The sequence below is a fragment of the Leucopleurus acutus genome (assembly GCF_964270905.1).
Source record: "Leucopleurus acutus genome assembly, chromosome: 9".
Taxonomy (NCBI): Eukaryota; Metazoa; Chordata; class Mammalia; order Artiodactyla; family Delphinidae; genus Leucopleurus; species Leucopleurus acutus.
The window spans coordinates 51268763-51284155 of NC_139144.1; the positions used below are offsets into that span (position 1 = coordinate 51268763).

At 38.0% G+C, this 15393-nt stretch overlaps 1 protein-coding gene across 1 annotated transcript in view; it reads right to left on the reverse strand.

Moving 5' to 3' along the window:
• Positions 1–13881, reverse strand: part of COL1A2 (collagen type I alpha 2 chain) — a 36015-nt gene extending 22134 nt beyond the window's left edge. Inside the window, exons 1-15 of the mRNA XM_082846231.1 lie at positions 13652–13881; positions 13166–13247; positions 10545–10559; positions 9863–9898; positions 8638–8730; positions 7290–7343; positions 4446–4490; positions 4303–4356; positions 4158–4211; positions 3788–3841; positions 3314–3367; positions 2727–2780; positions 1035–1079; positions 688–741; positions 543–587 (exon numbers count right to left, since the gene is read on the reverse strand). Coding sequence (XP_082702357.1) covers positions 543–587; positions 688–741; positions 1035–1079; positions 2727–2780; positions 3314–3367; positions 3788–3841; positions 4158–4211; positions 4303–4356; positions 4446–4490; positions 7290–7343; positions 8638–8730; positions 9863–9898; positions 10545–10559; positions 13166–13247; positions 13652–13761 — 849 coding nt within the window. The 5' untranslated portion in view covers positions 13762–13881. The remainder of the gene's footprint in view (positions 1–542; positions 588–687; positions 742–1034; positions 1080–2726; positions 2781–3313; positions 3368–3787; positions 3842–4157; positions 4212–4302; positions 4357–4445; positions 4491–7289; positions 7344–8637; positions 8731–9862; positions 9899–10544; positions 10560–13165; positions 13248–13651) is intronic.
• Between the last annotated feature and the right edge of the window lie 1512 nt (positions 13882–15393).

Genomic DNA, 15393 nt, shown 5'->3' on the forward strand with positions numbered 1-15393 from the left:
ATTCACTTTGTTATAAAGCAGAAACTGACACACCATTGTAAAGCAATTATATTCCAATAAAGATGTTAAAAAAATAAAAATAAAAAAATAAAAAATCAAGTTATTAGTGGAATGTTTAACAAAATACAAGTATGACCTGTGCACTAAAGCCTACAAAACGACATTGGAAAAAGAAAAGCCCTAAATAAAGTGATCATCAATTGAAAAAAAAAATTAACAAAACAACAACAGAAGATTGAAGTGGCTTAGAGTGGCTTGATCTTACTTAATGTTGGCAAAGAGAAAACTGACAGCTAATCTGCTGTCATTGGTATGTTATCGAAGGGAAGACATTCCAGGTATCCCAGGTGAGGTAGATTTTACTTTATTTATCAATTACAAACCTCAGGGATAGTAGTTCTTATAAATAGAACCTTTAAATGACCTCTTAGAACGTTTGGTAAGGTGTCTAAAATGGTGTTATTTCATAGGGAATTAATAAAGAAGATAGCTCCCATCCCACACTCTCAGTCCCTTCCAAATTCCTCAGTGTCACCACTTACAGCAGGACCCACAGGACCCACACTTCCATCACTTCCACGGGCACCCTATGAAGAAAATAAAGAAAAAAGTCGAGTGGAAAGTTAAATGGAACCTATTAGAAGATTTTTAAAAAGAATAAAAATGAACAAACGTGGAAGCACTCACAGCTGGGCCAGGGGCACCGACACGTCCTCTCTCACCAGGAAGCCCACGAGCTCCCTAGAAGCAGAAATATTTCCATTGAAATCCAGAATGCTAATTTAAGAAAAAGTTGCAGGCATCATTTCCTTTTTGCAATTTCCAACATGCACAAGAATCCACTAGAAATAAATAGGTCTTGTTCTAATTCCAACTAAAAGGTAATGATTTCAATTAACTATGCAGAAGGCTATTAGAAAAATATCAAAGAATACAATGCCAAGGGAAATGGTAATTAGCAAAAACATTAAAGAAGTTCCAGCTTGCAAAGAGTGTACACATTTTTGATTGATAGTAAAGTAATCAATACTTACTACTTGACCTGGAATTCCATTTTCACCAGGGGCACCAGGTTCACCCTACATGGAAAAGAAAGATTGAGTTTTTTTCATTATATATATTAATTATTTTCTTCTGATTTGGTAATTTTTACACTATTACTTCAACTTCAACCATTCATATATTTTGTAACATTTCTTGCATAGATTGTTTCTCAATTATGCCAATCACATACATTTAAAAAATTTATAAAATATGGGTTTTTATTTAGATAATACCAAATATCACAGAATCAGGGAGATGTGGTCTAGTGTTATTCACCCTTTCCCCAATTTTCCCCTTAGATTTTGGATATCATTTAGACTAGGCTTATATATTAGCAATGATAACATAAAAAGAGATGATAGGATAAATTGCTTTCAACATAACCATATTTACCCTCCTTAAAGTTATTTTGAACACTCAATATTTTTATTTTTATAAAATATGCATGAAAAATTAAAGCTTCATAATATTTTATAAAACTGTCTTATTTACTTCCAATCTACATTCTTTTTTTTTTTTTTTTCCAATATACATTCCTATCTTGAGTAAAAACCATGTTGGTGGGGTAGTGGTGGTAGTGATGGTGGGGTAGTGGTGGTAGTGATGGTGGGGTAGTGGTGGTAGTGATGCTGGTGCTGGTGGTAATTTAATACAATGGCACATGAAAAGGAACTTTCCTTCAAGATGATCTAATTTAGATATAGAGGAAACCTGGTTTTCGAGACCATTTAAGAACCCTTCATTTCTAGGATTCTATCTGAAGTGTATTCTTTGTGAGTAAGCACTAGAGTGGGAGTCAGGAATTCTAGCCTGTGCCCTTCTAACTTCTAGATGTGTGACTTTGGGCAAGTCATTCACTCTCTCTAAGCCTCAGTTTCCCTCATCTGAAAAATGAGAGGGTCTCCAAAGCTCCTTGCAGCCCTAACATTTTATGATGCTGTGATCAGTAGTCTGAGCTCTTATATTAGGCTCCAGGGAGAATGAGTTTGACCTTATCCATTGGTGTGGCAGCTGGAAAGTTAGAACGGATTCTCCATATTCATGTTCATTTCTGGTCCCACTAGTATTCCTTACTCATTAATTTGTGATTACGTTGGTATTCACTTTAATATCACATTATCTCCTTAATAGGAGAGAGAACATTTTATAGTTGAAAATGCTGTCAGAGAAGAGCCCAGCCAAGAGATAACACACTTCTGAGACTTTAATTACCTAATTAAAATTTTTTTGAGTGTGCACAGATAAATCACAGGAAAGAGGTTGAAAAGTATATTGTGACATGAATGTACCCATCTAATTAGTGCATGGCAAAGGAGAATTTACTATTTAAAATAACATAGTGTTCTAGTATCTGATTATATGTTTATTTACTTTTATTTTGGCTGCAGAGATCGACTAAAATTATAGGAGGAAAGGAAATGGAGGAAGAAATTATTGACATGTTTTTTAATCTCAATTGCTTAATAGATATTGAATTAAATAAATATTATTAATAATTGGCCTTTTGTTACAGAATCCCGTAGTCCTCACCACTGAAGGATTTAAAGTATTGAAGAGGAAATAAGATATGCTTCAGAATATGATTAGCCTTCAGTAAAAATATACTTTCTGATGGCGATGGGAAATTACAATCAATTTTTTTTAAATTTTTTTAAAAACAGTGCTTCTGATTTAGTATTTACCTTCACACCTGGAGTACCAGGCTGTCCCTTCAGCCCGTCCAGACCATTGTGACCCTGAAAGGCAAATCCTTATTATTAAAATGCTATTCCATTACAGTGTTTGGTCAACTCAAACATCTTGTATCTTTGCAGTTAATATCTCCTGCGTGAATCTTGTGACTGCTTCTGTAGAATGGAGTCCCATTGCCCCAGCTCCCAACAAACTCCCTCTGCTGCCCTAGGTAAGTCACTAAACCTCCCTACACTTGAAAGGGAAGGATAAAGAACTAGATGCTCTCTCATGTACTTTCCATCATTAATAATTTTATGATCTTCAGAGGGCTTTAAATACCTCTTAAGTTATACCCATTTTATACCATTTTCCCTGTAGGGATCCTCCTTTCCTGGAAGCTATGAACAGACTTAAAAAAAAAAAAAACTACACCCCACTTTACTTTCCGGCCCCCTTACCCTTTAACTCTCTCTCCACTCCGGCAAATTCCAGGAATTTGGAAGCAAATATGTGTCATCCAGGAGTTTAAATATAGTTGAGGTTTTTACTAAAAGTAATCAACATTTTCTCTTCTGTGGGTAAAGAATGTGCTCACCCTAATGCCCTTGAAGCCAGGGAGTCCAGGCGTTCCAGGGAAACCACGAGCACCCTTAAAAAGAAACATAGAAGACGACGAATGACGTTTTTGTCCTAAATAAAAAGACGATGATTTCTTCCCTCCAAAGTGTTTCTTCTCATCAAAGTCCAAGCTTGGAATCAAAGACTAGTATATGTGTAAGCACAGAGCAGCAAATAAGTTGCTCTAATTTGAGTAACTAATACTATGGTACTTGTAGAACACACAATTTAGTTGTTTAAAGGATGCTCACCATCATTAATATTACATTATTTGCATTAATAAAACCTGTATGCATTCTTAACTAGGCTCCTTTATTTGTCAGATGCCTTCAGTGAGTGTTATAAGTATGACTTCTGTGTTGCCACTTAGTCTGATTCTAGTTTTAGCAACTATCTTATATACGAGCTACCTCTGATGTTTGGACTATATACTGTTGTAAAAAAATCTCACCTGTGGCCCAACAACTCCTCTCTCACCAGGTCGTCCAGGTTTTCCAGGGTGACCCTAAAACATGAAAGCATCATAGGGTAAACCCTTTCTTGGTAAACTATCAGATGATAGTCGGTGCATCTTGGTTTTTACAACAGGGAAAAAAGGCATCATGTAAAAATGTGGATCCAAATATATATTTAATTAACAATTATATGTCCTTAAATGCAAGAAAATTAATTATTATTTCATTAAAATGTTATTATCCATATGGGGAAAATTATGTCAGGCATATTCAGCTTTTGGCAGAATACTTAATTTGAATCTAGAAATTCTGTTGAGGCAGGAGTATTTAAATGGCATTTGGAAATGCTTACGAGTAAATACTTACATCCTCACCAGCCTTGCCAGGAGGGCCAGGTGGACCACGAGCACCTGCAGGACCCTAGGAAAATGGGAGACCCATTGTTTTGTTAATGCTATATTAAGAAACTTCTTGAAAAAAATATTTATCACAAAGGGGGAAAAGTACTCACAGTTTGACCAGGCTCACCAGGCTCACCAGGAGGTCCTTGGAAACCTTGAGGGCCCTAAGAAAAAACAGTATGTCACATTCCAAGCCTTTATTTAATTCTCTGTCTTTTTTACATAAGAGAGATTACAAGCTTTCGGTACTTACAGGGACTCCAGATGCACCAGGAGGGCCTCTAGGTCCCATCAAACCCTGTAAAGAGGACAGATATAGTTAGCACTGACAAGTCGTCATGGCCTCGGGTTGGGTTAGACAGGACGAGCTTAGTAGTGCCATAGACGTTTCGTGATGGACAAATGAACAGAATTGTCCTGGTCTCATTTCACAGTTTTTGTTCCTCTCAAGGAAGCATTTAAGGACCCAAGTTTCCTCCACTGTTTTCTCTGCCTTTGCTTTCACCTTTGCCCCTCCTAATCCAAATCAGAACTCAGGTAGATGAGGTGGCCACAGGTTGCTTAAAGTTGTGCACAATTGAGCATATTGAGATTGCTCTAATGCAATGAAGTGACTCAGTCTTTGCACAGTACAGAATATACAACTGCCGTTCATGCAGCTGACGAAGCATTTCCATTTGGATTTCCTTATCATATGTCATCTCCTCATATCATACTCAGCTAAGAAATTGATATTTTTATTGCCACAAGGGGCATAAATTGAAAAGGATCAAAAATCTTTCTTAATGATTAGAGGGAGGTTTGTTATAACCTTACAACTCCTTTAAGGGCTATTGGTGACTGATGAAAATGTCAAGCAAAAGTGGATATAGTAAGGGGTGAAGGAAAAATAAAATATTATTGAAACATCCTACTGGAAGAATCTATTATATGCTACTATTATTGAAAATATGGCCCAAATGACAGCAGATTGTTTTCGCCTTTGTTCTTCATTCTGTAGCACACAGAGTAAAACAGAGTGTTACTAGTTTGGAAGCTAAATACACATTGTGACTCCCCTTTGCAAGGCCTGTGCAAACTCTTCTGTAGGGGCCATTCCTCTAATGCTGAATATATTGCACAGACAAGTCTCAGTTAATTTGTTCATGACACATCAAGCATGGGGACTCTGCAGTCAAGTCTGCCCCACTGTATTAATGCCTAGAGTCAAATAATATGGATTTTATTAAAAAGCTCATCATCTTAATTATGAGTTACTTATTTGGTTTTAGAAATTGCTTCAAAGTTAAAAGAAACTGTCACTTTTCAATCAAAATAATATTTTTAGGTGTCCATTAAAAATAATTTTCCTTGACACCATGAATTTTTAATTATATTTATTCATTTTTCCATGTATTTGCAACAATTTCATTTACATAAAAGGTAGTTTATTTTGTGGAGGCTGTGAGATGGATGATGATTATTCATTAATTCAGAGAAGGACCCTGTGGGGTTTTATAGTTATTGATTTTCCAACATGGAAATTTATTTTAATGCTTTATTGCTGCCTACCTCTCCTATTTGTGAAACATATCTGTTGATTACATATGTCTGTGAATGTGTGTGAATGTACAAGCTTAAATTATATTTCACTGATATTTAAAAGTAAAACACTCTGCTATATGCCCCCCAGAGAGATGTTCCAAAGTCAGGGGAATCTGAAATCCATATTAATTTTCCAGGCTTATGTAGGCTTTTTTTTTTTAATTAATGCTTTACTTTTTTTTCTTTTTAGCTTCTTCTTGAGATATAGGTACTGCTTTAAAACTGACTAATGTCCAGCATTAGCTGAAATGGCTGATTTCAAATATCCAATATAAACAAAGCCAAAAGAAAATCTCTACTTCTTCATTTCAGATATGAATGTTTTAAATTACCATGCAAAATCAGGAAATTGGAAATCATCAATTAACGGCATATTACTTCTCAAGTGAGAGTTTTAATTTACAGAAAATATCGTCTTGCCCTTAACCGTGTATTAACTTATTGCGGACCATTAGCTCCAGCAGAACATCTTCTGAAGACAGAGCACTGAATGCATTGTCCAGGTACAATTTATATTTTAAAGACTATCTTAACTTGGGCATATAAATACCTTTGTTTGCAAACAATTAATTAAAAATCACTAAATTATGTGTGGGTATGTACTAAACTGCAGTGTTTAATCAACTTAACATTTTTATTTCCAGCAATTTTCCCCTCTATTTTTTACATACTAGTATATATTTTGCATGCTCATATCAGTTTTTTTCCCCCCCAACACATCTCACTAATGCTTGTTAGAAGGTTTACTTGTTAAAGATAGACCATCATCATCATAGTCATATTCCCTCCTATACTGATTTATAATTAAACTTTAAAAAAGAATTTTTTATCAAGATGGATAAAAAGAAACATTTCCTATGTTGTTAATTCCTTGAGGGAGGGTGGGAATCTGTCATATTCACTGCTGTATCCCAAATGCATAATATAGTTTGGGTCTTACCGAAGACCAACTTGGTAAATACTTGTTAAATAAAGTAATGTTTTATTCAAGTACTGGATACATGAGCCATGATGTTGAATATCAGACATCTTGCCTGGCATTCTGTCATTAACCACATATATGACCTTGGGAAAGGGCTTAAACTCTCTACCTAGAAAATGAACGGGCTACTCTAGAACTTGCTGATCCTTTCCAGCAAGTTCATAGAACTTAATAGTTCTGCGTCTCTGTGGGTTGCTTCAAATTCGAGGCAATGGTAAAGTGAATAAAAAAATTAGAGTGATTACTTTTCTGAATTAAGTTGGTTTACCTAAATTATGATTACTACGTCCAGAGATTATTTCTTGGATATATAAATATCTGATCTATCCTAAGGAGGCATGTTTGTAGAAAAAATCAAACCCCCTAACCTAGGCTTAGATTTTTATAGATTTGAATACAAAGAGAGCTGCTGCTTTTATCTGATCTGAGTATTGAGTATTAAACTAGGTAGCTAAATAAATGGCAATGTGAAATTTAACATAAATTCTCTATTCAGTAATTTTTTGGCTAGATAAAAAGAGATAAGCATACCATTGGTCCAGGGCCCATTCCAACTCCTTTTCCATCATACTGAGCAGCAAAGTTCTAGATGGGTGGGAAAAAAAAAAAAAATATATATATATATATATATATAACTATTGGCCATGTAGTTCATTTTCTCATTCTACTAAAGATTTTTCTGTTATTGTTTAAAAGGAAGCAGTATTTCTGACATAATTATTAGTTTAGACTTCCATATTGAGCTAAATTCCTAAAAATTCAGGAGAGATACAAGTTTAAAATTTAGTCCACACCTAGTTTGAAATAGGGAGCTTCCCTACCTTAATTTTGAAACTTTTCCTGCCCTGTTAACCCTCTCACTCAAATCCCCACCCCCTACCTGTACACTGAGGAAGACAGTTTTCTAAACTTTAAAAGTCAGTGAGGGCCCCTGATAAATTAAGCAGAACCCAAGAGAACAACTTTATATTTCTACCTGTTGCCCTGCTCCTCCATGACTACACAAAATGACCAAGAGACCTTTTTCTTGCTGTAGTTTCAAAAAGGATATAAAGAGTTTTAAAGTTTAGAGGAAAATTAAATTAAAATGCCCCTTGGAAGATTAAACTTTTAAAAAATAGTTCACAGTAATAGCTTTACTGTTAAAGATCTCTCTTACAGTGGTAGACCTATTAAGAAAGGTGCTTTTTAATGCACTCTGTAGATAAGCAATCATAATAAGATCTTTGGGGGAGAAAGGTCTTATTTTACTGGCGTACAGTTGGGTATTAGAATCAGGCTTCTGATTCATAGTGCTAACCAATTAAGCAAATATGTTTTCCTTCCTGCAGTGAGGCCATTTGGCGCTCATACCATTGTTAAAGCATAAAGCTAAAAGAAGATATTAATGAAAAAGAGAAATGTACTTTTCTCAAATTAGTTTCAAGCAAATTAAACCAAAAACTGCTTTGAATGTTGGTTCAGTAGACTTCAAGCCAAGGAGAATAAAAAGAGTAGGATGTTTGTGAAATTGCTTAAGATCAGGGATTTCATTTATAATTTAATCTAATCAAACTTTTTAACAATGCAACACCTCTTATTTGTGCCCTACTGATAAAAGATATTAAATTCCCAAATTAAATAATGGTCACGAGGGCTGCAGCTACCTTCAGCGAACACAAAGACCTGTCCTGTAATTGACAAGGGCTCACAAAGACATCGGGCAAAGCAGAATCTTGAATGAAGAAACCAAAGAAATGAAATAAAATACTATACTAATATCCAAATAGCAGACTCTCCCTTAAAACTACTAAAAATAAATTCCACAATGAATCTTCTTCCAATACAGGTGTAAGAAACTGAAGTTAGCTAAAAGTTAAGGATACTTAAGACACCTTACCCCACCAAGACCAGGGGGACCAGGAGGACCAGGTGGACCAGGTGGGCCTGGGATACCATCATCACCATCTCTGCCTGGTGGGCCTGGCGGACCCTGTTATGTAAAAAGTGAATTAAGTCAGGGTTAGACAGACTCCGCAGAAACCTAAAGGAGACCTCAGAATACATGTGGTAAGATCAGTTGGTCAGAATGTACAAGTGGTGTGGAAATTTAAAATGCCATATTTGCCACTATTGACATGGGTCTATTTTAGAAGGAGGTTTAGCAGCTGGTGTCCGAAGAAGACACAAGACAGGATAGTTCCTCTTGGAAGAGGACTATGTCAGCCATTGGATATTAATTCATAACGGAGCTCCAGTATTCAAATGAAGATAAAAATTATAGCTAAAATTTATAGCTATAAATTCATATGGTTAACAGTGCACAGTGATGTACTGTGTACATTGATTGTCAGTTTCTGACTGATGAACTTACTCAATTGTTTTGGTATGTTATGTGTGAAAAGCAGGTTAATTGATATGATAATTAATAGTTATTTTATCACAGGGTAGAAAATCCTGCAGATTTCCTACCATTAACACTATTTATGTTGTTAAAGTAATTTACTGACATAACCCTACCTCTAATAGATTGCTTGAGTGGAATACATTTAAGTCTGCACTTCTCGATGGATACAAGGTATAGGTATTTATATACTGATGAAAGTGTCATATAATGAAACCATGTGGTTATACCTGCCACATAAGCATAGCAAGGAGATCTAAGAATACGATGAATAAAATGCAAGCCTAACTTGTACATTTATTAATTTAGACAGAAACATGTTGTTGGCTGCTGTTTAACTATTATTCCCAGCCTAGATAAGAGATCTTACTTGAAAAGCAAACAAAACATGTTAAAAAGAGAAGGGCCATGTGGTGGTAGGTAGATATATTTCCATTATGTATGTTTTAGACAGGTCAACTAAAAACAAAGAAAGATAGACCATGCAAAGAATATGGCTGTCTGTAATAGTTCTACTTTCTTAAAGGATAATCTTGACCTAAAAAGAATATTGATTATATATAATAATGCTTATTCACTTTCTGTAAGGCATTATTTGCTTTAAAGGTAGGCAATTATTTAGATACATAATATCCTTATAAATTGTCAGTCTCCTGTAGTTTCTAATATGTAGTTACTAAAATATGGGCCAAAGCCCTTTAATAGTTCAAAAATTACACACCCTTTCTCCACGTGGTCCTCTATCTCCAGTTGGGCCCTATGAGGAAGGTAGAAACAGCACAGTAATAAATGTCTAGGCAATTTCCAGTGAATGAGCAAAACATTCGTGATAATAATTAGTCGGTAAGGCTGATCTAACCATAATGTTATTAGATAGTGGCTATAAAAATGGCACAATACAATAGACAAAAGTATTTTGTTTTTATTATAATTATATGTAATTTGTTTAAACTGGGAGATTGGAGGCTACAGTCTCCAGCATTAGGCCAATATCATGACCACTATTTTTAGAAAGATGATTTCTGTGGATAAAATGATCATTTTGTAATATCGATAACAGCATATTTATATAGTCAAAGCCCTTTAAAATAAACTTTTGTTTATCACGTATAATTAACATAATACTCATTCCATCTCCAGAACAAAAACAAGTCTTTTCTTTTCCTTTAGTATGTAAATCACCAGTTGTATAATATAAGTATAATTAGAGATGACTCTGGAAGATAATAAAGCTTTGTTATCTTGCACATCAAAGCTATTTTATTTTATGGTTTAGCTAATGCATATTCATGTGGGCAAAATCTTGACAAAGTATTTTCCTTCTGTAGTGTACCATAAATTTAGTTAAATTGTAAGTTATCGCTGATCATTTCAAGTACTATGGAGAAGTATTGGATTCTTACCTTTCTTGCAGTTGCCTAGAAAAGAATAAGTAAAGGATTATTATGAGGAAGATTATATAAATTTTAAAATGGCTCCCATTTCCATGTAGTGTACAAACATACCTACAGAGTATATATATTTTGCATTACTATTATCGTAATATCTCAAAGCACAATTTTAAATTTTACCAATAAATAAAATAAAATACATATAGAATCCAGATATATACTTATCTGTAATTATGCCTCAAATTCAATTCATGAACTAAGAATTTGTTCATGATAATCTTGCAAATGATTCCAAGGGAGTGATAAAATTCTCTAGCTTGGTGAAGTCTTCTAGTTCGTAGCAGCTGATGCTAAAACCCAAACTTCCACTGGATAATTTACTCTCTTTTCTTATGGGTGTTCGTTTTAGGGTGGTCTTATTCAGTAGCCCCGCCCATTTCAGAAATTGGGGTGGGTACTTTCTAAGGCAGCCAGAAAGGATTGACTACCATAACTCCTGATGATTATTTTGGAAATTCGAGCTGGTCAATATCAATACAGCCTCCTTTTCCTTCCCCACAGAAGACATTACTGGGGCCAAGGCAATCAAAGTCTAAAATAACAAATTCAAAAAATAATTTTACTCACCTCTTGTAAAGCTATAGAGGAAAGGGGAAAGAAAGAAATAATTATTAGTATTATTTCATTGATCACTAGCGGTGACTAACAAATGGGTATATTAGTCTATAAAATTGACTTACCTAATTAAAGGACAAATTGTATTTTTTATTAAGAATATTCTAATGACTTAGAAATTATGCACATCAAAATTATGGCAGGGATCAGCAGGATGATTTGTTTTCAATATTAATATGTAAGTATATTTTGAATTAAATTGTTAATTATTTACTACTTTATAAATGCTGTAAAATATTAATGTGTCTAAAGGATACTTCTAATGTTTAGTAATTAAGATGCTCTATTGCACAGGTGAATCACTGAATATGAGCAAAACCAGTATATTGATGAGGAAATAATTTGTATTAGACAATTTTTGATACTTAAAAATTTTAAAAGGGGAAAATTTAGGAAAGTACGTTACCTAAAGTTTTTTTCTAAAACGTTAACGTTACAGAGTTTGTACCATTCTTAATGTCCTTTTCAAAAGGTCTAATTTGCAAATAAGTCACCATGACAATGGATTCATTCGGACATCTGAAATTTTGCTTTAAATAGGTTCACTTAAGTTAGGTAAGGTCATTTTACCAATGTGTATCACTTTTGTCCCCGAGGAAGAATTGCTCTGTATAAATGGAAAAACTGTGGATTAAAGATCTAGAAAAATAATGGGAAAAATACACTAAAGGAATATCCTCCCCCTTTGCCATAATTGCTATAAGCCTTTAAAGACTGAATTCCTCTCCTACGGTATAAAAATTATAGGTTAACACAGGACATAAGGCCAAGCTGGCAACAAAATGAATCACCCCTAAAAATTGCTTTAATTAGGTGGCCAAGAATTGTGTCATTTGGAGTGGGAACAGCTGCTGCAACAGTCACAGTTCAGGAGGGTGGACCATATCCAGCACTGACATTTAAGGGCAATTTATGAGAATTACTTTTAAATTAGGAAAATGATATGTTTACTTCATTGTGTTCATCAGTAGGAAGAATAATTATGCCTGGACTTGATTAACAGAAGTTCTTATGATTTTGGAAATTTGCCTTTTAATTATTCAGACTGAGCCACTTTGAAGAATGTGTGTTTGGTAACTTTTATTCAGACTGTAGTTGGATGTTGATCAGAAGGTGAATTGCCCTTTGTACCTTCAAACTTTCCTAGGTCTATTTTCATCTTTTCTCTAGGAGACAACTCTTTCCCCCTGCCACCCTCAGATCTCATTAAAAAAAATGAACTTGGTAATATGAATTTGTTCAATGCAACTATTCCTTAGCATTCACAGTGTGTATACTAAAAGTGGATGAAGGGAGAAAACACACATACACACACAAATGCATCAGTAATACACCGTGGCATGTGGGTGGAGCAAACTTTTAGAGTGTTGGGTGTGGCCAGATCCCCCTCTTACCCCATCAAATCAGTGTCTTTGGTAATTAGTCAGCCATTTTCAAGGCAAAACCAGACTGATTTTCTTCATTCTATCTTAACATGGAAATCTGGTCATAAAACCTACAGCTGGAAAGCAGCCTTGGAGTCCATCCAATTTCTATCCTGCATTTTAGAAAAGGCTTGGTTTGACTTGCCCAAGGTCACATGATAAATTGTTGGCATGGGAAAAACCGGGTCTCCTGAATCTCAGATCAGTGTTGATATTTCCCAACTTGCTATGTTCAGAATGCCTGTCTTTGGGAACATATTAAAGAGATAACTCTGGCTCAACAAAAGGCAGGGCAGATTTTAGCTAAATAATGTTACCATTTCCATGACCAGGTAATGAAATGAGAAGCTAATTTTACTTTTCAGAATGTATCCATTTTTCTTCCCAGGATACACTGACTAGCTATTGGGATTGGCTTCAGTGAGAAATGCAGATCATTCTCTGTATAAACCTGTGGAGTCTTTAAATGGGAAGGATTCCATAGACCTTAAGCCCTGGACCCCTGTGCTCTCATTGTCCCCCTCCAGAGGGCGCCTGGTGGTCGTCATCATCATCATCGTCATCATCATCATCATCATCATCCAGACCAGTCTTAAAACACCCAGAAGAGAAAAGCCTTTAGGAGGTGAGCTTTTTTATTACTAAATTAAGGGCTTTCTAAACCAGGCCTCAAGTTTCACAAGGTGGGCATCAGTGCAGTTTTGGGGCCTTTCAGGCTGAGGCCTCTGCCTTCCTTCATCATGTCAGTTAATATCTCATCCTTAAGGAAAAGGATTTCTGCTCCCTTTGAGCTTCACTAACTGGAGGATCCAGATCAAGTTAACAGGTTCACTCTGAGTTGAGAGAAAAGTTCCCTAACTTTTGGCGAGAGTCAAGCCTTTTTTGTTTTCATTTCTAAAGTATTTTCCATGTTTCTCATAAATGCCAGCGTGTCTCCACATGCCAGAGAGCCTTCCCTCCAAGCTGTACCTAGAACTTTGTTAGGTTTTCCTTTTCAGACCAGGTGCCCACCCATCTAACCTCTTTCCCAGACTGCCCGAAACAAGCTGAAGGCACTTACATTGGCATGTTGTTAGGCACGAAGTTACTGCAAGCAGCAACAGAGTCCGCGTATCCACAAAGCTGAGCATGTCTACCACCTAGACATGCAGACTCCTTGTGTCGCAGAGCCCCTGGGTCACCGGCGGAGGTATCACCTGGCGGGCGCAGGCATACAGTCGTGGCGAGTACCTCCAACTTCGCCGAAACCTCCTGCCGCCTTGGTGCTAAAATAATAAAGCCCGGATCTGCCCTATTTATACGGCCAAAGTTTCTCTGGCCCGAGGGTGCTTCCAAAAGCGCTTCCACCAATGGGAGGGCTGGGGCTGGGGGCCCGGGCAGCCACAGCTGGGAGGAGACTGCGGGGGCGCAGAGGAGGGAGCGGAGGGGGGAGGGACGTGGCCACGGGGCTGGCTTCTTAAATTGGTTCCATCCTTTTTGAGGACGTGGACACTTTTGAGGCTTTCAAGGGGAAACTCTGACTCGCTGTCTGCATACCTCCGCCCTCCCCATCTCCCCCGGTCCTACCCCGCCCTTCCCAAGTTTGGAAACACTTCTGTACACGTCGGAGAGCTCTGCTGACACCGACGTGGGCAGAGTTCTCAGATCTCCGGGCAGCCGGGCAGCTGTAGAAGGGACTGGAGCCCAGAGATCAAAGCAGGAGCTGTCCAGCTCTGCCTACCTGGTGCCCCGGCGGGCCACCGGCAGGGCGGAGGGCCGGCGGGCGCGGAGGGGGCAGGGGACCAGGGAGCAGGATCCGACTGCGTGGCGCAGCCCGAGGCCGCCCTCCCTCCGCCCCCTCCACCCCGCCCCCACCCCCGCCCAGCTTTTCTCCCTCTCTGGGGCGTCTGTGCGCCCACTTTTTCAGCAGTAACGCTCTCTCTCTCTTCTGGCTCCGGGAAAGGGTGAGAGGGGGGTTCAGTCGGTGGAGGGTTTACTTGGAGTCCGAGGACGCCCACCGTTGGGAGGGTGGGGAGGGAAGAGGGCTAGGGTCAGCGTGGCATCCAGCACCAGGGAGGATGTGCTTTGCGCACACCAGACTAGACCGAGCCACGGGAGAAATCATACGACCTCCTCGCTTCCCTCTGTTGAGGCTGATTCTAAACCGAGGCTTTGGGGATTATCTGGCCCTGCAAAGTGACTGCAACTGACCAACACGGACTCCTTTCTTACTTCGCAGTCTCTTTCTGAGGTTGCGGTGGAAAAGTCCACCCCCTCCCCTTCGGGTTTCCAGTCCCCCCTCCTCTTCTCCACAGACTCCTTGTCTGGATTTACCAGCTACAGCCCGAGCCTAGACTTAGATAAGCCCCCAGTGAGGCGCCGCCCGCCATCCCTTTTGTCCTCTCTGCCCATTCATTCACCGACTCCACACTTACGGGAGACGCCCAAGCACCTCTCAGCTGATCTCCACACCTTGGAGAAAACGCCTAGGGCATCTAGAGGGACTTCTAATTTGAGTTTGGGATACAGGCTGTCTTCTCTGGTAACACCTCAAGCGGAGCTCCCGCCAACGTGGGTGTTAGTTCTCTCCCCACCACCCACGTTAGGAGAGAGCTCCTTCTCCCCTTGAGGACGCTTCCCACTCTCTGCCCCCCACCAGGGAGAGGAGAGGACCCTGAGGCCTTGGAAATGCGAGGCCAGAACTCTTGAGAATCTAGAATACTGAGCGCAGTCAGCTTGAGTGGATGGCCCTTTCCCCAACCCTTCTGAGATGGCATTCCAGG